We start from the raw sequence: 26934 nt of genomic DNA, 5'->3' as shown, positions 1-26934 counted from the left end.
TAAAAAGTGGTTGTCTTGCTATCTCGATCATTGCAATGAACACCCTATTCTAGATTTAGAACATAGGCTAAATATAGAAAATTATTCAAAAGTTTGATGGAGGACATCTCCCTTTTTTCCAATAAACATCTAGATCATTTAATTGCCCAACCCTATTGATAACATTGCAATAATATCTTACAGCAGTGCAATAATCTCAGTGATGGATAGTTAAATTACAGGCTAGGTTATAGACACAGAATTTAGTAAGCAGAAATATGAAATTTACCTTGATATGTTTCTTCAAATTAGAGGCAAAATGAATGCTGATATCTGGCTTGAGCAAGTTGAACTCACATGACACGATCAAGCAATTGGCCTTTTTCACTGTGAAAAGCCCGTTCAGGTTTTGAAATGTGTTTAAGGCATCCATTACAGATGGCACCGGATCTGCAGCTGCCAATTTAGTATTTTACGTGTGATTGGATTTGTCACGAGACTCTCGTAGCCAATCATGTTGATAGATAAAAATAAATTTATGACAGGGAAGTAGCAAACACAGACAGTGGGAAAATAACGCAGTAAAAGTACAGTTACAGCACTTAATTAAATTACTCAATTAAAATTATAAAATGTGTAAACTACTTAAAAAAGTTTTGTAATTTGTTACTTTACACCCCTGAACTTAGGCTGACATTCTGCCTAACATTTGGGTGAACTGTCCCTTTAACTCTTATAGAAATTACATTTTCAATTCTAAACCTGTACACTGTTGGATTATGAAAGTGCCCTGAGCACCTCTGGCTCAGAGTTATGAATCAGGTTAGCAAGTGAAGCTTTAACTGTTCTCATCAAAAGCATAACCATCCAAATTATTTATGCCTTTCATATTTAAACATGCTCTGCCTCTTTAATGTATATTTCATAAATTCCACACTTGCTCTGGCTTGCTTAAGCCTCTGAGGATCCCTCAAGGATTCCCTCACAACAACAACAGCTTGCACTACTTCAGGTTATAATAATAGATTCAGAATACTGTCTTATTGTTTGCCATTGCTGACGGATAAAGCTATAAAGCACCTCCTCCCCTTGATGTGCTCTTTGTGGTGCCCTGAGAAGTCATTACCACAAATCAGCATGGAAAAACAACACTGATGAGGCCATTATTCTATGTAGTATCTTTGGATTCGGATGGATGGAATGTAAATCTCTACCGACTGAAACATCTGCCATTCAGCAGTGCTGCCAACTCCATCTGCCTTTTTGCAGGACAGAAATTCAACCTGAACTTAACCCCTTTATTCCACAAAGATGGTGTAAGGATGCATTGTCTATGTTACTGATATGAACACCTGGAGCAAAACAAATGTATACTTTAAGAAAAACATACATACATTTCCTAATCAGTACTCTGGGAGTGGTTGCGAGCCAGCTCCTTTTATACCTGTATGTCCGGGGGAGTGACATGCTAATTCCACGTGCCAATTCTCATTGGCGTTTTCTCAAAGATCAGAGGTGTTTGGGGGCCCCAAGATCGACCCCTAATGTCACTACATCGACACAACATTGAGCGAGTGACAGATAGGGAACCATAAAATTTCACTCGTATGATTTCATTTTGGAACTTTTGGTATCATGACAACATTAATATTAAGATATTTTCTCTTATTATCTAGTTTTGCTTCTCAAATAAATGTATCTTGTTATAAAGATGATTCGATATTTTTACTGGAAAACAAGACAAAAATACTGATTAAGAAAATTATTTTTTGTATTGATGGACTTTTAAAGGTCACAAGCACTAAACGACATAGATTGGCAGAGATCTGATCAATGGACTAAATGTTCAAGTACAGAGCATGTGAGCGTAGCGGAGCGTGAGCGTAGCGGGGAGCGGAGCGGTAATACTTCCTCCTGAGCGGAGAGCGCCTTTCTGAAGATTCCGCTCCGCTCGCTCCGTCCGCTCAGCGCCGCTCGCTCTACCCGGAATGCCCTGTTGTGATTTGCTAGTTCGAGAATCGGTGAATTAGCTAAAGCAATAGTGGGTTGGTTATGGAGTTAAAATATTGTTTTAAGGAAGTTGCGAGCCTTATGCATAAATGCACAGTAAAAATCACAGTTAAGAACGAGCAGGGAGGAGAAATTGAAAGGGAGTGTGGAGAGACTGTGAGAGTTAGCAAAGATTCATATTGGAATATAAAGCGTCACATTGCCAGAAAGCACGAGGATGTGCTACGCAAACATGGTAGTGCAGCAAAAGGTGAGCTATAGCCTATACCATTCGAAAATAAATTAATAGATAAATGGGTAAGGTAGGCTGTTGTACTGAGCCCCTCTCATGACATGCAGACAAAAATATATTGTAATATACAAATTAACATTTCGTTCCCAACTTCCCATGAATTAAGAATTCGTTCTCTCATTTAGGGTGGCCACAAATTAAATTTGTTTCTACAAATTCTTAAATCGTTCCCTGAGTTTAGTAAATCGTGGCCATGTTGAACTAATTCAGTAGGCTACTCTCGCTTTTATTAAAACAAGGAAACAAATTATTACAACGTGGTCACGATTTACTAAACCATGGATCGAAATATTATATTGTTAATTTTGTACGATTTAAATAAAATTAGGAAATTAATTATTAAAACATGCTGATGTCAGGTTGGAACGAATTGTTAATTCGTTATGCAATCATCATATCAGTGCAACTAAAAATAACCTATAGCCAACTCACAATATGAATTAGCCTACATAATTGTAGTTGATGTAGCCTATTTTTAAGTTGAAATTAGACAGACGTTATTGAACCACTTGTTAAATTTAAATTTAAAAAAAAACTGACCCGAATAATTAGGTAGGCCTATAATTTAGATGTAGGCCTAGGCAACAGAAAATGTACTGTACGCTATTATAATGTACGCAAATTAGTTTTTACAGAAAAAACTGCTACCAATCAAAGGGAGATAAATAATTTTTTTCCTCTCCTGCGTCCCCAGACTCCCCAGTTCTGAGCGCGTGTTTTCTGCCGCTGGATTACTGTCCCGGGCACACCGCATGAGCCTGAAACCTAATACTTTGTCCAAGCTAATGTTTCTAAAAGTAAATTCTAAAGTGATGTAAAGATTGAGACGTTTTTAAATAGACCGCAATTACCCGCAGTTATATTTAAACTTTAGAACGCGCGTTTCTTTTACTAATGCCAGTAAATCATCCAGGTGTGCTTTGATAAGATGTTGTTAAGTGCATTTCACCTGTGTGTGCTTTTATGAGCATGATAGTCCAGATGTGTTTTGTGAAGTTCTACATGCATTTCATCTTGTTTGTGTGTGTGTGTGCGTGTGCGTTTTAATATGCTTGTTTTGCAACTGCAGTTATGTTCACGGAAATAAAATAACGAAAATCAAATATACCTTTTCAGTTATTGCATTTAATAGGCAAGTTTGCCAAAGGGCTAGACATGTTTTATAATTAAGTTAATTTAATGCATTTAAATGAATAAAAAGAACAGACTTTTATTCAGAATCACCCCGAAATAACTTCTATTTACAATCCTAGCTACTGTAATTTATACATGTATTCCAGATATTCATTACAAAGTACAAACAGAAAGCAAGTAGCCTACAGAGACATTTTATGTCTGAGCGGGATCTGAGCGGGATTTGTTTTTTCCGGTGAGCGTGAGCGATTCATCAGTGGAGCGTTCGCTTGGGACGCGAGCGACTGAGTGGAGCGCACGCGCATAGAGCGGAATATTGAGCTGAGCGTCACACCGCTCCGCTTCGCTCACATGCTCTGTTCAAGTAACAATATGTTCTATACTGGTTTTTGAAGCATATTAGAATGCGCTTCACTGCCTCGGCTACGATGTGTTACCAGTGCAGTGCTGCGAAAAGAGCTGAGACAGGTGAAGATTACATTATTTAAAAAAACTCTACTGTCTCAGCTCTTTGAATCACTGGCATTATGGTTCACATGTCTTTAATAGGCTGTTGGAGACGAAAACACAAGTTTACAACAGCCCACTGTTATAGCATTGTAGAAACTAACTTCACACAAAATGCAAATCTTTCAATACTGCACTGATCTTGTTGCCACTGCATCAAGCTTTGAGGATTTAAGACTACAGAATTTCTGAATCCAAAGATGAGCTGTACTGCAGTTATATATATATATATATATATATATATATATATAAAGTAATGGACAGGCTTGGTGCTGTAATACTTCAGCCTGCTAGACTTTCTTATGTTTCTACACAGCTTCTGGTCTGAACAACTCATATAGTTTAAAGTCGTATTTTTCACACTATTTGTGGAAAGTGCCTTTTATAGTCTCTCTATTTACCTTTATATCTTTAGAGGGCGAGGAGGGGCAGTTCCACCTCCTCCACGTGGTCGAGGAGCAGCAGCATCCAGAGGAACTGGTAGTACACGTACTTTCCTTTCCACACCTGCACTTACCAGAGGAGTTTCTGCACCACGTGCCAGAGGAACTCCAGGGACCCCTGGATACAGACCTCCGCTACTGCAGTCCACGCACAAATCATACGATGACTATGTAAGTCGACTCAGATTCATGTCTTTCCGTTTAATAATGATTTGTTGAGGTGTTTTTAGATGAGTTTTGGGCTTATGTCAGTTGGTTAGACTGGGAGACTGACTAGATCAGCTGAAGGTCAACTTAGTCAGGTTTGGAGACCAACTAAGACAGCAAGCCAGTTTACAGTAGGCAGGTTTAAGCAATTTTTTCCTCGATTCTATTCTTTCCTTTCATTTCTGTGCATAGATGTTGTTAATTATTATTATTATTATTATTATTATTATTATTATAGTTATTTTTAAATAAAATAGCTAATTATATATATATATATATATATATATATATATATATATATATATATATATATATATATATATATATATATATATAGTATATACAGTATATATATATTGCTTACTCACAAACACATACACAAAATGAAAAGCTTGATAGGGTAAATGTCTATAATACCTGAAATCAAATCCACTGTGGTAAATGAGTGGTGAAAAAAACACTTACAGGAATGGTCTTTCTATTTAGCAAAGGTTGAATGAAACAGTGATGTTTTTTTTTAACTACACTAATGTTTTTCCCACTCCCTGTGGCTAAAATTGGCACATATACATTTCCAAGATGTACACGCTCGACTCAACCAGACATCCTAGAAACTGACTGTGTGAAGCAGTGCATGCATATTCGTTATACACTACACATGTCTTGGGAATAATAGACACGAGAGCGGATTTACTGTATGAAGAATGGAGACTTGACCAGCAAGCGGATAGCCAGGTGTGGAAGAGATGTGGGAAAGCTGCCATATCTCTTTGCATCACTCGAAAATGCTCTCTTACTGTCATCTGATCAACTGTCAAGAGCGAAACTTCACGAAAGAGACCCATTGTCTGTGAAAGAGACTGAATGGCAGCCAGAGAAAATAATTGTTTTGAGATTTTAAACTTCAACAAATTAAACTTCAATATTCAATTTGGTTTGTATCTGTATGTTTAGTGTCAAATAATGCATTGGCAATGTACATTTAAGTTTATCTTTACAATAAAGCTTGGTATGAATTGAATCTACCCATTTCATCCTATTATTAAAGAAAGTCCACTGGAAAACAGCAGAAGATTTTGCCCAACTTTTAATCACAGCATATCCACTAATTTATAGCATGTAAACATATACTTATATTCAGTGTTGTGGAGTAGCGGAATACATGTAACGGGAATACGTATTTAAAATACAAAATATAAGTAACAGTTACAATTTAAATAATTGGTAATTAGAATACAGTTACATTCAAAAAGTATTTTGATTACTGAAGAGATTACTTTGCATTTTATTGTCATTTGTTTCATTTAATATTTCGTTCTTTCAGATGGAAAACATTTACAAATAAATGAAACGATCCAAAGTGCATTTGAACAGCTGTGAAACACTTTCTTATGATGTGTTACACTCATACGAGCAGACGGAGAAGTAAGTTTGGAGCAGAAAAATAGAAATAAACCTTGTGTAAATCGTCAGCTTTACGCCAAGCTAATATGCTATTTCTAGCCATTTTACATGCACATGTTATCAGACACGATCATATTTTTTAAAATAAAAAAATTCTTAAAATAAGAGTAATTTGTTCTATCTTGTTTTAGAAACAACATTGCACAAGATATTTAGGTTCTGAGAGTGTATTTTGTCTTACTGCACTGGCAGTTTTTATAGTCAAAAGAAGTGAAAATATCTACCAGTGCTGAAGAAGTAATCCAAAGTATTTAGATTATGTTACTGACATTGAGTAATCCAATGGAATATGTTCCAAATTACATTTTACAGCATGTATTCTGTAATCTGTAGTGGAATACATTTAAAAAGTAACCCTGCCAACCCTTTTTATATTAAAGATTTATGCCTGTAAAAATGTGTCTATTATAACTCTATCATCAAAAAACTGAACATTTTAACATTGACATATTTAGATAATTAAAACAAATGATCACTAGCCATTTTCTTGCAAGTTCGTTGAGACAACGTAAAAAGTTGTGTAAATATATTTATTATATTGTTTGTTTGAATCACAATTCATCACAGAAACCTGTGCGATTAAATGTATCTAATCACAGCCTTAATAATTAATGATGGTAATGATTAATTAAGCTTTTTTTTTTTTTTTTACTATTTATTTTTAAAAATAAATAATAAAATGAAAGCCCCAGTGCAGAAGTTTGCACCCAGGTGTGCACAAGGTTATTTGTGAGAATTTTCACCCAAGAGAACATAACACTCCAACCTAATGAAAAAAGCAATATCTCATGGATTCGATTCCCTCTGAGCTTTTTCTTAATGCAAAAGCCTTATATGTGCAGCGCTGTGGCAGATTGGTCTGTCTGCATTGGGAAATGTTAGAGTACTGATTCATTACCAAAGTGAATTGAGTTCTGCAGGAGAGCCTCTGTATTCCTAGAGACTTTGAGAATGTGGACATTTTTCTGAGTAATTTGGTCTGGGGCAGGCAGGTGAAGGGAGGTGGACTTAGAAATGAGCAGTTAACATGGAACATAAATGAAGTCAACTTTCAAAATCTAACCTTGCCATACTAAGTCTCGGGGATTTTTGCCACTAACAATGAGAATTCATGAATATACTAGTAGCTTTGTTTCTAGAAAATATGATATAATTTTGCACATTTTATTTAGCAGAAACTGCTATGTGTCCCAAAAACCATTGGTACATTTATTTTAAATGATTCAAAATCTTTTTAAATTGCATACCAGTTTGATTTTGAAGGGATAGTTCACCCAAAACCCATTTACTCACCCTCATGCATCCCAGATGTGTGACCTTCTTCTGTTGAACCCAAATTAAGGTTTTTAGAAAGATATTTCAGCTCTATAAGTCCATACAATGCAAGTGAATGATGACTAGAACTTTGAAGGTCCAATAACAACATAATGACAGCATAAAAGTAATCCACATGACTCCAGTGGTTAAATACAAATCTTCATAACTGATAAGATAGTAATCGTTCTTTGCTTTTTGCTTTGCCCTCTGATTATCTTTTGAATGTTTTATGTTTTTTAATGGGGAAAAAGAATATGAATCTGTTTCTCACCCACACCTATCATATTGCTTCTGAAGATATAGATTTACAGTGGGTACGGAAAGTATTCAGACCCCCTTAAATTTTTCACTCTTTGTTATATTGCAGCCATTTGCTAAAATCATTTAAGTTAATTTTTTCCCCTCATTATTGTACACACAGCACCCCATATTGACAGAAAAACACAGAATTGTTGATGTTTTTGCACATTTATTAAAAAAGAAAAACTGAAATATCACATGGTCCTAAGTATTCAGACCCTTTGTTCAGTATTTAGTAGAAGCACCCTTTTGATCTAATACAGCCATGAGTCTTTTTGGGAAAGATGCAAAAAGTTTTTCACATCTGGATTTGGGTATCCTCTGCCATTCCTCCTTGCAGATCCTCTCCAGTTCTGTCAGGGTGGATGGTAAACGTTGGTGGACAGCCATTTTCAGGTCTCTCCAGAGATGCTCAATTGGGTTTAAGTCAGGGCTCTGGCTGAGCCATTCAAGAACAGTCACGGAGTTGTTGTGAAGCCACTCCTTCGTTAATTTAGCGGTGTGCTTAGGGTCATTGTCTTGTTGGAAGGTGAACCTTGTCTGAGGTCCAGAGCACTCTGGAGAAGGTTTTCTTCCACGATATCCCTGTACTTGGCCGCATTCATCTTTCCCTCGATTGCAACCAGTCGTCCTGTCCCTGCAGCTGAAAAACACCCCCACAGCATGATGCTGCCACCACCATGCTTCACTGTTGAGACTGTATTGGACAGGTGATGAGCAGTGCCTGGTTTTCTCCACATATACCGCTTAGAATTAAGGCCAAAAAGTTCTATCTTGGTCTCATCAGACCAGAGAATCTTATTTATCACCATCTTGGAGTCCTTCAGGTGTTTTTTAGCAAACTCCATGCAGGCTTTCATGTGTCTTGCAATGAGGAGAGGCTTCCGAGGAGAGGCTTCCGTCGGGCCACTCTACCATAAAGCCCCGACTGGTGGATGGCTGCAGTGATGGTTGACTTACTACAACTTTCTCCCATCTCCCGACTGATCTTTGGGTTCTTCTTTACCTCTCTCACCAAGGCTCTTCTCCCCCGATAGCTCAGTTTGGCCGGACGGCCAGCTCTAGGAAGGGTTCTGGCCGTCCCAAACGTCTTCCATTTAAGGATTATGGAGGCCACTGTGCTCTTATGAACCTTAAGGGCAGCAGAAATTTTTTTGTAACCTTGGCCAGATCTGTGCCTTGCCACAATTCTGTCTCTGAGCTCTTCAGGCAGTTCCTTTGACCTCATGATTCTCATTTGCTCTGACATGCACTGTGAGCTGTAAGGTCTTATATAGACAGGTGTGTGGCTTTCCTAATCAAGTCCAATCAGTATAATCAAACACAGCTGGACTCAATTGAAGGTGTAGAACCATCTCAAGGATGATCAGAAGAAATGCACAGCACCTGAGTTAAATATATGAGTGTCACAGCAAAGGGTCTGAATACTTAGGACCATGTGATATTTCAGTTTTTCTTTTTTAATAAATGTGCAAAAATGTCAACAATTCTGTGTTTTTCTGTCAATATGGGGTGCTGTGTGTACAATAATGAGGAAAAAAAATTAACTTAAATGATTTTAGCAGATGGCTGCAATATAACAAAGAGTGAAAAATGTAAGGGGGTCTGAATACTTTCCATACCCACTGTAACCACTGGAGTTCTATGGATTAATCTTATGCTGCCTTTATGTGCATTTCAGAACTTTCAAATGTTGGTAACTTGCATTATATGGAACTACAGAGCTGAGATATTCTTCTAAAAATCTTTGTTTGTGTTCAGCAGAAGAAAGGAAGTCATACACATCTGGGGCAGCATGAGGGTGAGTAAAAGCTGAGTGAATAAAATACATTCTGGGAACTATCCCTTTAATGCAGATCCGAGGCCAATGGAGAAATAGAGATTGAGGAAAGAATATGATTGTTTGTGTGTAGATATGTATGAACAATACAAAGTATACAATCTGGCTGGTGTTTTTTAAACGTATTTTCCCTCTGCTATTATTTAAATTGAAACTGATATCCATGTTTAGGATGTATGAAAAGAAAGACACATGAATATCCACTGTGTTGTGTGGCAATGTTCTGCTCTTTTTGTTGGTGAGGATTTGAATCCAGTTAATCACAGCTCTTATGTAGATCAGCCGAGCCGTGCCAGATTGCCTCCTCCTCTCCTTCTAAGCACAACAGCTTTACTCAAGATCACAAGTGCTCTCTCAGAGGACTCTTCACTCTTTTAAAACCCCGTCAGACACTCCTCTATGTCTGAGCTACTGCCCCTTTTTATCTCAAAAGATAAACAGACTTCTGAATGTGCCTATATAAAAAACGAGACAGATTTATGTGGACTCACATTTCAAAATAATATTTTTCAAAGCTACTTAGTGATGTGCTAAAGATAAAGTGTATATTTTTTATCCAATGTTAAAATACTGTATCACAGTTTAATATTTAGATACTATAAGTACTGTAAGCCATTTGCTGGTTGATTTCCACAAAATGTGTAATCACTGTTGCTCTTTGGCACTATCAAAACATTGCTGTGTTTGCTGGAGAATCCTGACCACCCTGATTCTGCAACATTGGCACAATCAATGACATGAGTTTGAGGTGGGACTGTCTGTTTGTTCAAGCAATGGAAGAAGAGAGAAGTGTTCAGTGTTCGGTTAGTGATGATAGAGGTGCAGAAATTACACACTTCTGCTTTAATTTATGAGTTTGGGTGGAAAGAAATGTGTAGTTCTGTGCAATGTTTGAAAACCAAATTAAAAAGCATACATACACATCCTGAGGTCACATCCAGCTCAGTCTGAATACATAATTAAAAAATAAAACCCTTGAGTTTCTCGGACAGTATCAGAGTAAAGCTCTTCCACTCATTCACATACACATAATCACACACCACTTTACATGGTATGAGACGATTCAAGGTGCAGAATAAAAATGTTACAAAAAGGCTTCACTTGCACTATTTCAAAGGAAGGTTCACACCACTGCTGTAATTGTTTTTTTAACAATGAGCCTCGCTTACACTGCTGACTTGACATTTCTGAGGTGAACTAATTATTGAAATGGAATTCTTCATGCAGAACTCCCTCGTTTAATAAAACAGATGTACGACATACACCGCAAGATAAAAGTTTAATAATTTCATGCGCACACAGAGGCATGTGGAATGCCTGAAGGCTCTGCATATTATTTCATGTAGGAGATTTAGAGCTCCAATGCTGAGGCAGTTATAAAAGAGGAAAAAAGTTGACCTTACTGTTTTTTTTTGCTATGGAATCAAAGGAGGGGGTTGGACCATGGCATGCAACACCAGTTAAATTGGTTTATGCATGCAAATAACAGACTTTGTGCATTCTACAAACTTTCACTGCTTTGTGATTACTGAATCAGGGAAACAGCAGCTACTGCTATCACAGCTACTGTCTTGCATGAAAAAAAGCCCTATTAAAATGTATTGCAACATGATTTGCAAATGCACACTAGATTGCTCTGTAACAGCAATTGCAGCTTTTGAAGGTTATAAGTAATGGCCTAATTGTCTCCCATTAGCTTTCAGAATTAGTCATTTTATTTGGGTGACTGTAAAAGTTTATGTAACAAGTAACAAGTGCTCATATATTCCTACATTGATGTTACACGATGTTGGGCAATGAACTGTCCTAGTGTATCACAGTTAGAGTTCAGAGAGAGAGAGTTCACTTCACACATTTCTGCTGTCACCTTCTTATAAAAGTACAGTAAGGACTTTGCATTAAGGTTTTGTGTGTGTATTGTATTGTTCTGTCACTCAAACGTGTGGTTTTAGAATTATTTCCCAGTAATTCCATAAATACTCATGTGATGGTTTTTTGGTCGGTGGAAGATGTCTTAAAGATTTTCAGTAAGCTGTCATATATAAGCAGACACATAAATTATTTGCATTTTAAGTTGTTCAGGTGCAAGGTCTTTTAAATCTGAGAAAAAAAATCTAAATCCGGGCCAAATAATTTGCTTGACTAAATTATATGTGATTCTATTTGCCTGAGGTAAATCTCTTCTTTTTTAGCATTTGATTATGTGATTATGTCCCTACATATGGAACAGCACATGCTAATAGACAAATCTGCCTGGAGAAACTCGGATAGCAGCTGTTTTAGTTCCTCAACAAATCACAATAACTCCATAGGGTAAAATGTAACATTGCATATGTAGATTTAATAAAGCAATAAGCCATGATTATCTGAGCATTGTAGAAAGGATATATAACTAAATAATCAATGTTGTCATAATTGATTCACCCTCACCCATGTTGCAAACCTGTGTGAGTTTCTTTCCTCCATAAAACACAAAAGAGATGGCCATTATTGTTTTTATAAAACAGTGGCAATGGTGATATTATCAATTGTGCCTGTGTTCAATAAATAGTTACATTTGTTAATATAAATAATTAAAATAAACAATGCTAATATTGTTGTAATATTTTTCATTAGCCTAACTGTATTTCAGGCTGATTACAGTCACCAAGCAACATAGCAACTTGGAACATTAAGGTAAAATGTGTGTTGCAGTTGCACAGTTATTAGATTTACAAGATTTGAATGTGTCTTTTCCATTAAGAATAGTCAAAACTACCATTTTTATCAACAACAAGTTTTATCATTTTTATAATACTAAAAAGCAATGTCCATTATAGGATGACTTCATTCTGATGATCTTATGATATAAAAACTGATATATTATTTAAGTTTTTCAAGAATCAGAATGAACCATATTGATGGTGAACATCAGTATATTTCAGACTGATTGTCTTATATCTGTTCTTACAGAAAAATTAACTCTGAAAAATCTGTGTAGACAAAGAGGCTTCATTCAATAACCTGAAGGAGCCACAGACAAAAGATTCTTAAACATCCATTTCCTTTTCCATTTTCCAGTGAGAAACATATTCAGCTTATGCCCCACACAGAGATCAGTCACTGTCAAGAGGTGTTGGTGGTTGTCAATTGATAATGAAGCTGAGTATTGAAAACCTTTGGCTGTCTTCTGTATTAATTACTCTTGCAGGGCTCTCTACCACTTGATTTATTTCCTGTTAACTTGCTCAATAAGACCAGAGTTAATTGCTCTTTCAAACTAGTGTTGAAATGTAACAATCAAACACCATTAAATGGAGCCTTCTCGAGTTATGTAGAGTGGCTTGTAAGTGCATGATTATGTCAAAAAGGTCAGAAATAAGGACCTTTTAAACAGCACATTCTTCTTATTATTATTATTATTATTATTATTATAGTAATTGGTATGCTGGCCACATGTTTACACAGCTGTAAAAGGTCTTTACTATAATCAAGCACAACCAAAAACGACTTCCAAATATAAGCTGAAAATAAACTTTTGGGTGAACTACACATTTACTGCAACTCAATCTGTGTTTTTAATCTACAAATAATAATGATTGAATTAGGTTTTCTGCTAATTATTTGCATGTTTGTTTTCTTCATGTTTTGCTGATGGTGTGCTTTGTCTTCATGCACTACATGAATTAGTATTTATTTTAGTACATTTTAGATAAAAAACAAACAAACCAGTAAATAGACTTCTCTTGGATGTATATTTTAAATTGATTATATAGCCATGCAGACAAAAAGGACACATCCTCATTTCTGTGAGTGCTGAAAAGAAAGCTACTCATCTCATTTTACTCTTGAAATTACCCTTTTAAACAAGTCTGTCAGCCACTATCACTGTTCTGCTAAAAATCTATTTCCATGGAGAGCTGTTGGTATTAGAGTGATTGACATGTTCTGGAATAAGCATGCTGCCTCTTCTGTACTCTGCTTAAGTGCTGAAGATATGCATAGCGTTCTATTGAAAGGCTATGTGAACAAACTGGTCAATTAGGGAGAGAGATTACAGATCTCTGACCCTATTTCCATAAGTACAAACTAACAGAGGGAAACCTCTGTGTTAGATCTCCTGAACAACTTAATCCCTGGCATAATCCTTAACTTTAATTTAGTAAAATCCTTCTTCATACTCATTAAACCAGAATGTTATGCAGAATTGTAATGTTAATGGAGAAGATAAGGTTGACAGCAATTTTTTCTTGCCGATTATTTTTCAAAAAGATTAGGCCTAATAAAAAAGGCAAGCATTTTCAGTTAATGCATCTGAACTACAAAATGGAAGCACTATAATCGATGTTATGACATTGCACTTTTGAAATTACTCAGTTAAATTTCTAATCTTCATGAACATACCAAATCTTTACACTTTTTTTCTTACCAAAACATTTGATGTTTTCACAGGCAAGTGCCCTGGGACTATGCAGGGGTGTCACTAGGTAAAAAAACTTTAGGGCTTGAGCCGTGAATGATTTTGGTCCAGCTCCGAATGTTTTGTTCAGAATTGCAGGTGTTTGAGTGGAACTGAAGTGGGACTTAAGTAAATGTTGGTTAATATGGTGGTTTTCCTGCAAATTTAATTTGATTAATCTGGCATTTGGATCTTTATGCTAAATATGCTTCCTCAAATGAGACATGTATGAATCAAGCCTGGTTTTCGGGTGAGTGTTGCACGAGCTTTCATAAAACCACTCACGTGATGTGATCTGCTCTATCTGGAGCGCGTGCATCATCTGGACTTCCCTCCATATCTTGCCACTTACCACAAAACTATTGCGACCCATTAAAATCTTACTCCGAATGATCTAGTTTAAAATGCTATGATACGTTAGCATTATGGCACCTAGTTAAAAAAATGTCAAATTCAAAATGTTACCGTTGAATAAATTCTTATTTGCTGCAGCAGTTCCATTAGGCCAAGATGGTGAACTTTGATTATTTGATAATGTTTTTTGGTCAATGGTCAAATATGTGATGCACAGTGTACAATATAACACGATAATTTCTCTCTATACCAAAAAACTGTTTGGATGATCTCCTGAAATTTGAATCTGTTTATTGTTTCTTTTGTCGGTTATACTGTACTGGCCGAGATATTATCCACTTGTCTTCAGACATGGCAAATGAGACAATTGTTTCTTTTCACATTGATCAATAGTTTCTGTTGAACATGATTCAGCTGTGCCAGTCCTCCACTGTGGGAGTATATTTATTAGAGAAATCCTTTTGCGGTGTAATTAAACATTGATTTTTCAACCTTAAACAATTAGAGTGCTGGGTTGAGATGGATTTAGTCTTCTGGCATCTCCTATTGTGATTATTTTGGGTGTTTGTGATTTCAGGGATATGATGATGGCTATGATGGGGAATACGATGACCAGAGTTATGAGGCCTATGATGACAACTACAGCAACCAGTCAAAAAGGTATGCATTTATTTTTATGATCATTTTAGAATTTGGGGGGAAATATATATATTTTTTCAGGCACTGCACAGTGGCCCAAAAAGCATTTGGACACTTAAATAACACTAAAATATATGAATTTCATTGCATTAAATTAAATACGAAAACAAGTGCATCTGCAAAAATGGTTGGGTTAAAACATTTACTAAGTAATTAGTTACTGTAATCTAATAAATTTTTAGTTTAAAAAAGTAGTGCAATGCATGACATTTAAAATTTTTGTAATCAGTTTACGGTTACTGACTTTTAATTAATTTTATTACTTTTAAGTACATTATAGGGTTATGCTTATTTCTAATATATTATTTATGTAGAATACATTAATTATGACCTTGTAACGAGTCACTGTGAAGGAGAAATACGAGGTGCTGAGTGTGTGACTTGTATGCAACAATGAACAAGGAAGAAATATAGACATTATTTTGAATTTATTGAGTGGAAAAGTGTTCTAGAAAGAAACTTGTATGTAAATTAATTAGTAACATGATTACTTTATCAATTAAGTAATTAGCAAAGTAATCTGAAGAATCTGAGAATTAATTTGTCATTTGTAGTGGATTACTTTTTTTATATAACTTATCCAACACTGTCTGCAAACAAATGATTCTAGACCTTTTGTCAGAACAAACTTTACATATCCGAGTCATTTTTGAAACAAATTTTAACCAGTTAATCTTATTTTAACAAACTGTTCATGCATGTCCTTTTTAGAGGAAATCTAAATTCACTTCCTGTTAAGTTCACACAGGTGTCCTAGCAGAATAACCACAAGTGTAATTAATCACATTAACTATGAACCACTATGTTTGACAAACAGAAAGTTTCCAAATACATTTGTCTTAATGAACCCTTTTCACACGTCCACGTACTGCGAAGCAGAAGTCTTCATTGTTGGCTAAACCTGAATGTTGGTGAATGGGGGACCACAGCAAATTTTATTTTTGCTTACCCATTTTCTCCAGCAGCAAAATAAAAAATCAAGGATTATGCTTTCAAAGCTTTGCAAAAGAAGATAAAAAATATACAACGCTGGATAACAGCATTAAGAAGTGAGAAACAGGCCAAATTTTCTGTCACTCAGCAGCTGTGTTAGAATTGTCACAGCTCCGGTGAGTTAATCGGTTTGCTCTGTGTGGTGTTATTTTCTCACCCTCATGCAGGCGCTGCCGGCATGCATGATCAGTGCTTCCATGGGAGCATTGATTGTTGATCATGCCACTAATTTGCGTGCTAGAAGCACCTGGTTCTCCACTGATTCACAACCTATTTAAGCCCTTTGTGTTCTCAGTATCTTCGTTTGATGTGAAATACTTACCTTACTCTCTCTGCCTTTTTGGTCCTGTCTCATGTATCTGTTTGGTTGCCTGTCTCTGCCCACAATGTCGGCAGTGTGGTTGCCTTCCAGTTTGCTGTACACTTGTTCTCTGCACTCATGAGTCTTCAACGGAGGATTCCTTGTCTCTACCCACGTGTTGGGAGAGTGATTGCCTTCAGTCTGCTGGGCTTTGTTCTCTACACCTCACTACGCTTCAGCTGAGGATTCCTATGAATCTAATCCTGACTTCCACAATGCACACACTTGCCTACGAACATACTATTCACGGATTTGTCCATTGTGTGGCCATGGCGAGCATGCATCCACAAGCTTCTCCCTGCTACTGCAGTCGGTGCGGGGATGCTCAGTCTTCGCTAGCACAGTTGAAGTGAATATTTATTACATTGTTAAAGAAGGCGGAGAGCGTCATAACAGGTCTGTGAAAAGGGTCCATTCTGAACAGTATCTAATCGCTGAAACCTTACAAACATCTATTTATTAAATGTTTTGATTTTGCTATCTTTGTTTAGAAAACAAAAGTCACTTTTCTTATCTAATGCAATGCCATTTAAGCATTTTTAAGTGAAGCATAAGTGTCTGGATACTTTTTTGGGCCCACTGTTTTTGCAGGCACAAGGAGCTAATTTATAGTTATTCTCACACTTAGAATCTGTGGAAATGTCTCTTATTTTTTTCTCTGACAGTGTCTCAGAATATTATGAATATGGACATGGAAATAATGATGAAACATACGACAAGTATGGTAAGGAACTATTATAAAAGTTATTTAAATTATCTACTGTACAGTCCTTCAACAGCAACTTTTATAGATTTTCTTTAATCTCACAATAAAAGTATTAGAATTGTTGTTCCAATCACTTGAAAGATTCTGAATTGTGCACCACAAAGAGAATCACCCTCTTTCTTATCAGTAGTTCCTATAGCAGGCAGATTGAAACTCAGTCATGGCACATTGCCCGCACCACTGAAAAACATCTTTTGCTTCATTTATTTTCCATATTGCTGTTAAATATTCACAGTGAAAGGTAAGAGAGGGACGAAAAAACACCTAGCGGCATTTGCCAGTTGTTAAATCACGAAGGCCCAGGGCTCGAGCAGCTGCCATCTTACCTTAATAGTGTGCTTCAGGGCTGGGTTTGAGATGCACTTCAAATCATGGACTAAAGCCAGTAAGGAGCTGGAGGAATTCCTAATACCCACCAAGAGCATTGAGATCACGGGTTAGCCTTTCAGCCATTACTTTGCAGTTTGAAAATATGTCTTCACTGGATTACACTGATACAGGATTCCCTGTTCTCGGCATTCACTGTTGTTTGCCACTGATGCCAGGTTCCCATTGTAGACGAGCCTGCTCATTAATTTTGCAGTATGGCAAATTGTGCAGCGGATTGTCTCTGTGTGAACAGGAATGATCTGATTTTTTTCTCACTTTTTGACAGATTTTACTGAAACCAACATTATGTTGCAAAAGGTTGTGCTTGTTATAAATAAAAATAGGATTGCAAACAATTGCCATGGACAGAGATATTCTACTTAGAAGACTTTTATTAGAAGGTATATTGTAGTTTAGAATTGTTATTTTCAATTTAGTTTAATTTTCATTAGTTAGCTTTAGTCACTCCATGACAGGTGAGTATTTTTAGACTGTTAGTTTATTTTTAGCTTTTTCAGTGTTTTATAGTTCCAGTTTAGTTTTAGTTCCCTGTCTGTCACTCACTCAATGTTGTGTCGATGTAGTGACACTAGGGATTAGCTCTTGAAAGACCCAATCACCTTTGCTTTATTCAGAAAAGGAAAATGAAAATAGGCAAATGGAATTTTCATGCCGCACTCCGCCCTGGACATACGGGTATAAAAGGAGATTGTGTGCCCCACTCATTCAAATTTGTTCATTCAGGTACTCCCGTACCGGAAGTGCACGAGGAGCTCACGTAGTCATGAAAGGCACCTTTCTCTGCTCGTATACGCTTCGCAGACTCGTCCACCCTGACTACCCTCCATGGCGGGGCAACCAAGGTATATGTCGAGCTTCCCCTGGTCGAGCGCTCCATGGCGGTGTACCTGTTTCCGCAGGGCGCAGCCACCTGGAGAAATCGACCAATGATCCCTTTCAAGGCATGTAAGTTTCCTTCATTGTCATTGGCGAAGGCTTACAATGCCACAGGTCAGACCGCCTCTGCCCTGCATGCCGTGGTCATCCTGCAGGTTCACCAGGCCAAGGCGCTTAAGATCTGCATAAGGGTAAGACTGACCCATGGCTCATGCAGGACTAATGCACTGTGACCTTGCTCTATGGGTGTCGAAAGTCATGGCGCCCCCCTGGGTCAGACTATGTCCACTTTGGTGGTCCAAGAGCGTGCCTCCCCAGACGATCTTCCCGGTGGGGTGTCTGCTCTGCCTCGCCGCAAACCACCCAGCCAATAAAACCAATTGTACCCCTAATGCCATTAGTGCAGAGGCTGGGGACCTGGTTAGCGCTTTCCAGCCCATCGCGATGGCTCATCATGACAATCTGTCTCGGCTACATGATCCAGTTCGCCAGATGGCCGCCCAGGTTCAGTGGCATCCTGTCCACCGCAGTGTGAGGCGAGGATGCCACTGACTGGAAAAGGGAGCGATAGAGCGATGTGCAGAACATCGCTTTTCTCGGTATTAAGTTGGACTCGGTCACTATAATGGCACGCCTTATGAATGAGCCTGCACAGTCGGTGCTGGCCTACCTGAAGACCTCACGTAGCATGTCGCAATTCGTCTGGTGCCTCCTCCTTTGGAGTCAGCAGATGTTGAAGTCTCTGAACCTCCCGGGCATCCTCAATTGTGCGGCGGATGTGCTCTCACGCCAGGTAATGGGGCACAGGTGGACCGGTTCGCCTCCCGAGAGTCCTCTTGTTGCCCCATTTGGTACTCCCTGTCCGAGGATCCCCTCGGCACGGATGCCTTGGCGCACAGCTGGCCTCGGGGGCTGCACAAGTACATGTTTCTCCCAGTGAGCCTGGAGGGGCTAGAGAAATGGCTGCCTCCCTCCACCCTGAAGGTGTACGTGGCTGCTATAACAGCATATCAAGATACACTAAGACCTAATCACCAGGTTCCTCAAGGGCGCAAGGAGATTTAATCCTCCTAGGCTGTGCCTGATTCTCTCTTTGGATCTCTCTGTGGTCCTACCGGCCTTGCAGAGAGCCCCATTTGAGCCCTTGCAGCAGTCCGAGCTCAGCACTTCATAACTGACGACGGCCCTCCTGGTGGTGTTCACCTCTTACAAGATTGTTGGGGACCTGCAGATGATCTCTCTTACCAGCGAATGCGTGGAGTTCGGGCTAGGACACTCTCACGTGATCTTGAGACCCTGGTCCGGTTACGTGCCCAAAGTTCCCACCACTCACTTTCTGAGGTGTTGCGCCGTCCTGGGCACTGGCGTGGGGTGCCTCTCTAACAGACATATGCAGAGCAGTGGGTTTCGGCTACACCCAATACATTTGCAAAGTTCTACAACGTCTGCATAGAACCCACTTCGACCCGAGTGTTATGGGGTAACAACAGGTAAGGCCAGGCAGCCGGTTGGGTGTATCACTTGCAATAGCGTCTTTCCCCTTTCGAGGTGATAATGTGTGCTATCTTGTCCACAACAATTCCCCATAACTGGAAAACACTGAACACCTTTTCAATTTCTTAAGCACTGTTCGGTGACTAACTCTGCAGAGGAGTAACGCCACCAGGCCCGGTTCTCTTGGTATGCCCTTTTTGAAGTGAGCTCATGTACTTGGGGTCAGTACTCCATACATGGTGATTCCCCCCTCGGTAATCCCATTTGATGCGTTTCCACTGTTTGGTTTCCCCTCGGTGAACCCTGTCTTTCCCCTCAACAGAGCTTCGCTCTGCTTTGGTCACTGGTGCTGTGTACGCTCTCCATAGATATGGAATGTGACCCCTGGGGAGGACCCTATGTGAACTTCCCGGTCAGTTAGTCCATGTAGGTATTCTCCACATGTTAACCTCCCTCCTGTAGGATGTGGTCTCCATAGTGTTCTACCTCCTGGAGAGGGAAGAGCACTTCCCTAGCACTATTCTATCAGGTGCTTGGTGGGAAATTGCTTTATACAAAATCAGCATAGGCCACCGCCTGTAGCTTCAGGTAAGTGCCTCTCCCAGCCTTAACGGGACAAGGGAGGTGCCTTACTTAACATGCTGGAAGGTCTCCACGTGGTCGAGCACTCACTGTGAGGTATGCACCAGCTTGCCCGTGTCCGCTCCTCCGTACCTCATGACAAGGTTCAGTGCCTGCAGTGTTTCATATTGGAACCCCTAGTGTCACTACATTGACACAATGTCGAGTGAGTATCAGACAGTTAATGTCTTGGTTACTGATGTAATCTCTGTTCCCTGAATCTCTGGTCCTGCCGTGGCACTGAACCGACCACTGACATAGCCGGGACTCTCTCTCGGCTCCTTAGTGCAAATCTGAATGAGTGGTTTATACCTTTTATACCCATATGGCAGAGAGTGGCATGCAAATTCCACTTGCCAATTTTCATTGGCCTTTTATAAATAAAGCAAAGGTAATTGGGGCTCTAAAGAGCAAACCTCTAGTGTCACTACATCAACACAACATCTCATTCCCTCCATCAGGGAACAGAGGTTACATCAGTAACCAAGATGTTTTTCAGTCCCAATGGCAAAATAATTTGGGACAGTATACAAACTGACTATAAAAATAGAAAGGAGTAATTTGTAAATTGTTTTCACCATTTGCTATATTGAAAGCACAGCAACTAAACATATGATGTTTTATCTTGTGAATTTCATTTTCTATTTTTTTTTAAATGTACAGTAATTTTAAATCAGATGATTGCAACATGCTCCAAAAAAAGTTGAGACAGGGGCAATTTAAGACTAATAACAATTTGACAAGTTGAAATAAAAGGCGATGTGAAACAGATGTTAAATGCGTGAGGCTATTGTGTCATACTTCATACTGTATTAGGAGCCTCTAAAAACAGCATAGTCCTTCAAAAGCAAGGATCGTTCAAGACTTGTCAATTTGCCAACAGATGCTTCAGCAAATAATCCAGCACTTTGAGAACAATGTTCCCCAAAGACAAATTGGAAGGATTTGGGGCATTTCACCATCTACAGTGCACAATATAATTAAAAGATTTAAGGAATATGGTAATATCTCAGTGTCTAAAGGACAAGACGAAAACCATTTCTGAATGCTCATGATATCTGATCCCTCTGATGTAACTGTCTTAATAAATCCATTCATATGTAAAGGATATCATGAACATGGGCTTTGGATTACTTTAGTAATCCTTTGTTAGTCAACACCACTTGCCCCTGCATCCACTAAGACTTAACAATGCAAAGCAGAAGCCCTACATCAACACTTCCAGAAGCGCGGCCGTCCAAGCTGTTATTAGCGTCAGGTCCAAAAGCCAGTGTCTGTATGGGCCAGTGGTGTGTCAGTGCCCATGACATGGATAACTCGCACATCTGTGAGAACACCATGAATGTAGACCGATAAGTAAAAATTTTGGAGCAACAGATATTGCCATCCAGCACCGTCTTATCCAGGGACATCCCTGCATTTTCCAGCAGGACAATTTCAAACCACATACTGCCTGGATTTCAAGTGCATGGCTGTGTAAGCAGAGAGTGTGGGTACTAGATTGGCCTGTCTGCAGTCCTGACCTGTTTCCAATTGAGAATATTTGGCACATTATGAAGCACACCATACGGCGATGAAGACCCCGTACAATTGTGCAACTTAAGACCTACATAATGATGAATGGGGGAAAATTCCACTTTCTAAACTTAACAAACTTCAGTGCCCACATGCTTAAGTGTGTAAAGGGATTAATGGAAAGGAGGAGGCGAGAACCAGCTTGATAATATAAATAATAGTTTAATGAAGAACTAAACAAAAAGACAAACACAAAGGTGTCGGACAGCTGCCCGTAAATCTCTCTCTCTCCTGCACTGCAGCTTCCAGTCGGCACTTATCCCTCTGAGGCTTGATTAGACAGATTAGGGGGTGGGTGTGTAGCATCACGACCTGGCCACCGCCTTCCGCCCTGTCACAAAGTGTTATTAGAAGAAATGGTGATGTTTCACAGTGGTAAACACTCGACTGTACAAAATGTAAAAGACTGTACATTTAAAAAAAACATCATCAAAAGGTAAAACATCATATAATGTGTAGTATAGTTGAGTGAATATAATTAACAAATCACTGTTTATTTTTAATACTGCCCCAACATTTTCTGAATTGGGGTTGTAGTTCAACTAAAATATTTAGTTTTAATATTTTATTGTTGCCAAGTTAATTTGTTGGCTAATTTCATTTAAATACAGTGTGTTTAACAGTGTTATATATTTCATGACTGTCTAGTGTTATCGATATTAAAGAAATATTTAGTGTTCAATACAAGTCAAGCCCAATTGACAGCATTTGTAGAATAGTATTGTATACAACAAAAATTCAGTTTGACTTGCCCTTAAAAAATTTATAAATCAACAGTGAGGCACTTACAATGGAAGTGAATGCGGTCAATCCGTAAACGTTAAAATACTCACAGTTTCAAAAGTAAAGCACTAACTAAACTTTTCTGTGTTAAGTTATAACCAATTTTATAACTTCATTTACAGCTCAAATAATACAGGAGTTGTAACAGAATAATTTAATTTAAGTGCTTAATAAAATTATAAGATTCAATGTTCTCCCTTTAAACCCTCTAAGAATTTGCCCCTATTCACTTACCATTGTAAGTGTCTCCCTGCAGGAAGGGACAAATAAAAGTAGTTTTTTGTGGTAATCTACATTATGCCACAAATGCTGTCGATTGAGTTTAACTTGTATTGAACCCGTAATATTGCTTTTAAGCATTTTTATGCTTAATGAAGGTGAATTGCAAAGGTTTCAAATGTTCTATACTGTGTATCAAAATTTAAAACATATTAATTCATTTTTAAATATTAATATATTAAATCAGTCATTTGCCATTTTTAGTTTTTAGCTTTTGTTAATGATAAGAACACTAACTTTCATGCTGGTCCAAGCTGGTTACTATTGGTTTGGTGCATGTCAGTGTTGGGTGTAATCTGATTGCAAAGTTATTAGTAATTATAATCTAATTACTTTCTAGTAAAAACACATGTGGAACACATTACATTTTAAATTATAGTAATCAGATTACAGTTGCTGACTTTCAATAAAGTTAATTACTTTCAACTACATTGCTTTGGTTACACATTTCTAAAATAGTATTATTTACTGTATGTAGAATTTAAAACATTAAGTATGGTCATATGTACATCTCTTTCTGTGACCATGAACAAGAAATATAGACAATATTTTGAATTCGTTGAGCAAACAAATTTGTGAAAAGTGTTTTAGAAAATAACTTTAAAGTAATTAGTAACGTCATAACTTTTCAATTGAGAGATCAGTCAATTGATCTGTTTACCTACACAACACTATAGCTGGTACACTAGCATAGCCATGTTGTTCTACAGCAAAAGATGCTGGTCATCAAAATTAGTCTCTTTGATTAAGCTGGTTGACCAAGGGAGGTTTGCAGATTAAGCTAGATAAGAAGCCTGGTAGGGACACATGCTTCCAAAACAAAACAACTGCTGCATGGTGAAAATTAATTCTGGTCTTTTCAACAGGATAGCTTTTCATAGTAAGGATCATGTAAGGCAAAAAACTATGAATCATAATGTGTGCAAGGGAGGGCTGTTGGTCTGGTAGTGCTTATTACACGAATACTGTAATACTGTATAAGGAATTTTGTCATGTGCTATAATGGCTTTTCCATTTTTCACTCTGTGTGCTGTGGAAAAAATAGTATTTGGCATCAATAAACATCAGTTTTTTTACCCTGAAGGCAGACTGATTGTTTCTTCAATGGCCCAACAATCACACTAGGGGAACCTAATGGAGCATTGGCTCCGAACACATACTGTATTTAAATGACAGCAGGGTCATACTGTGAGCTCAGCCAGGAGTTCATGCCTCATCTGCTCTGCCTTTGCTAACTGATAATTAGGGCAAAGTGACACTGTATATTTCTCAAATCTGCCATAATGGATGAATGCGAACATGCACAATGCTAGACGGGAGGTGGGAACAGCGATTTAATCTAATTCTTCTAAATGTATGTGTAAGCTGATCAACTGGTGCTCATTTTATAATTTTACAATGCTTAGAACTAAAAGAGAATGAAAGAACAAAACAAATGCTAAAAGATCTATCTATACATACATATACAGGGTTGGGGAGTAACGGAATACATGTATATAACATTGGTAAATCATTGGTAATTAGAATACAGTTACATTCAAAAAGTATTTTGATTGCTGAAGAGATTACTTTGCATTTATTGTCATTTGTTTCATTTAATATTTCGTCCTTTCAGATGGAAAACATTTATACATATAAATGATGCGACCCAAAGTGCATTTGAACAGCTGTGAAACACTTTCTTATGATGTGTTACACTCATACAAACAGACAGAGAAGTAAGTTTGGAGCAGAAGAAATAGAAATAAACCTTACGCTAAGCTAAAATGCTATTTCTAATCATTTTACATGTACATGTTATCAGACACGATCATATTTTTTTATCAAGAAAATTCACATTAGGTCATAATATCTTTTTTCTAGTAAGACCTTTGATATTAGGACAAAAATTTTATTCTTATAATTTTTTTTTTTATGTTTTCTTTTAAAAATATCTAAATATCCTTAAAACAAGATCAATTTGATTCATCTTGTTTTAGAAATAACACTGCATATTATATTTAGGTTTTCAGAGAATGAATTTTTAACATGTGTATTTTGTCTTACTGTACTGGCAGTTTTTATAGTCAAAACATGTGAAAAAAATCTACCAGTGCTGAAGTAATCCAAAGTTTTTAGAATACGTTACTGACCTTGAGTAATCTAACGGAATATGTTACAAATGACATTTTACAGCATTTATCCTGTAATCTGTAGTGGTATACATTTCAAAAGTAACCCTCCCAACCCTGCCTGTATATATATATATATACTGTATATACAGTCTATGTGTATAGATTGTGTGTGTGTTTAATCCCAGCAAAATTGTAACTGCACTAACAGCCATTGATCATAATGCACTTGTGTTCCAGAGTTTTGAGTAACATGAGGGTGTGTATATGATGGCCAATATTTAGACACAGAAAATTGCATTCAAAATCCACTAGGTATGCATCTGTCACATGTATCGCCTCTTTCCATGGTGTTGAAATGCTTTGAATTGGGGTTGTTTTAAATTTACCTGATTAAAAAACTGGTCTGCATTTTTTCCCTATTCAATCACTTTTCTTTTAGCAGAAGAGGACTGGATATCCTCCCGGCCAAACCTCAAAGCCCCAGCATCAAGACTTAGTCGAGGGGGCTACAGAGATCACCCATATGGTAGATATTAAAGGTGTTCCAGATAATGTGAACTCCGCACAATGCCAACTTTACTAAATCCTCTAAAAAAGCATTTTTTAAGTGATAGGTCAATCATGTTTTTAAACTTGCCCTAACCCAAGAAAAAGCTCTACATGGTCCATTCTTTTCCTATCTGACAATATGGACTTCTTTGTAAGAAAACTTTGTGAACATTGGTTGAAACTGAATTCTGGCAAAGGACTTGGCATAAAAACTTTTCATGGAATGCTCCTTTTAGTTTTCCATTGTTTGTCCCCCAAATGTAAAGCATTGAATTAGCTACACCTTTATGCTTCTCTGACTTTGAGGACCATTTCGTTATGGAAAAAATGTATCGAAACTCACATTGTACACAACATATTTCTTAATACGTCTTGATTTGATTATGGCAAATACTGAGTTTTACATGTAACTTTTTATATCTGTATTGGGTTTGAAAGCAATTACATAGCCACATTCAAGTGCTTTTCTTTGTGTGTAGCTTGTTTTTGTACATAAAATATGTAATAAAAAGGATGTAAAGCACCTTGTGCAAGCTTCTCTAAATAGGTGATTATTATTGTTAAACTTGTGTTGCTATAGTTTGTTAATAAGGATGAGATCATTTTTGTAAAATTAGATAGGTACATACTTGTCTTTAGTACTAAATGGCTGTTTGAAATGAGGAAATGGCTAATATGTTTTTTTTTTTTATATTTATATCCATCAAAGAACAGCAACAAAAATGAACCGTAGAGACGTTGTCAAGTCATTTTGTGTAATAATAGATAAGCTTCATTAATACAATTAAACTTTGTTAAATAATTTTTTAACATTAGCTCTAACTTGTTCATTGACTCTTGATTAATCATTTAAATGTTTAACATGTTAATGGAAATCAACTGTTTAGATCAATAAAATGAATCTTTTTTTAGCACACTCTTTAAGCTCCAGCGTATTAAACAAAAATTCTGACTGACTTGTCTGCACTAGCGTGACTGAGAAAGATATGGCGATTCAGGAGGTAAGAACGTCCCTATATTACAATAAGATGTTCTAAGTGCCGTATGGCTGATATTTCATCACTCATAGGAGTGAATGGAATCCAGTTCAATTGCTTCATCTCTGCTACCTATATTCTTCTGCTCTTTATGTTAATGAACATCAGAAGG

The 26934-nt window shown here is 37.5% G+C and overlaps 1 protein-coding gene across 2 annotated transcripts in view; it reads left to right on the top strand.

Moving 5' to 3' along the window:
• The window catches only part of LOC127661036 (KH domain-containing, RNA-binding, signal transduction-associated protein 2-like), a 108230-nt gene extending 81866 nt beyond the window's left edge, over positions 1-26364 (top strand). The window contains exons 6-9 of one of the 2 annotated variants that reach the window (XM_052151583.1): positions 4338-4536; positions 14863-14945; positions 17004-17062; positions 25679-26364. In XM_052151583.1, coding sequence (XP_052007543.1) covers positions 4338-4536; positions 14863-14945; positions 17004-17062; positions 25679-25773 — 436 coding nt within the window. In that variant the 3' untranslated portion in view covers positions 25774-26364. Of the gene's footprint in view, positions 1-4337; positions 4537-14862; positions 14946-17003; positions 17063-25675 lie in introns of both variants that reach the window. The other variant, XM_052151582.1, reaches the window with a different exon arrangement.
• The last annotated feature ends 570 nt before the right edge of the window (positions 26365-26934 follow it).

Source organism: Xyrauchen texanus, chromosome 20, assembly GCF_025860055.1.
Source record: "Xyrauchen texanus isolate HMW12.3.18 chromosome 20, RBS_HiC_50CHRs, whole genome shotgun sequence".
Taxonomy (NCBI): domain Eukaryota; kingdom Metazoa; phylum Chordata; class Actinopteri; order Cypriniformes; family Catostomidae; genus Xyrauchen; species Xyrauchen texanus.
This window is presented reverse-complemented; position numbering and strand designations above follow the sequence as displayed.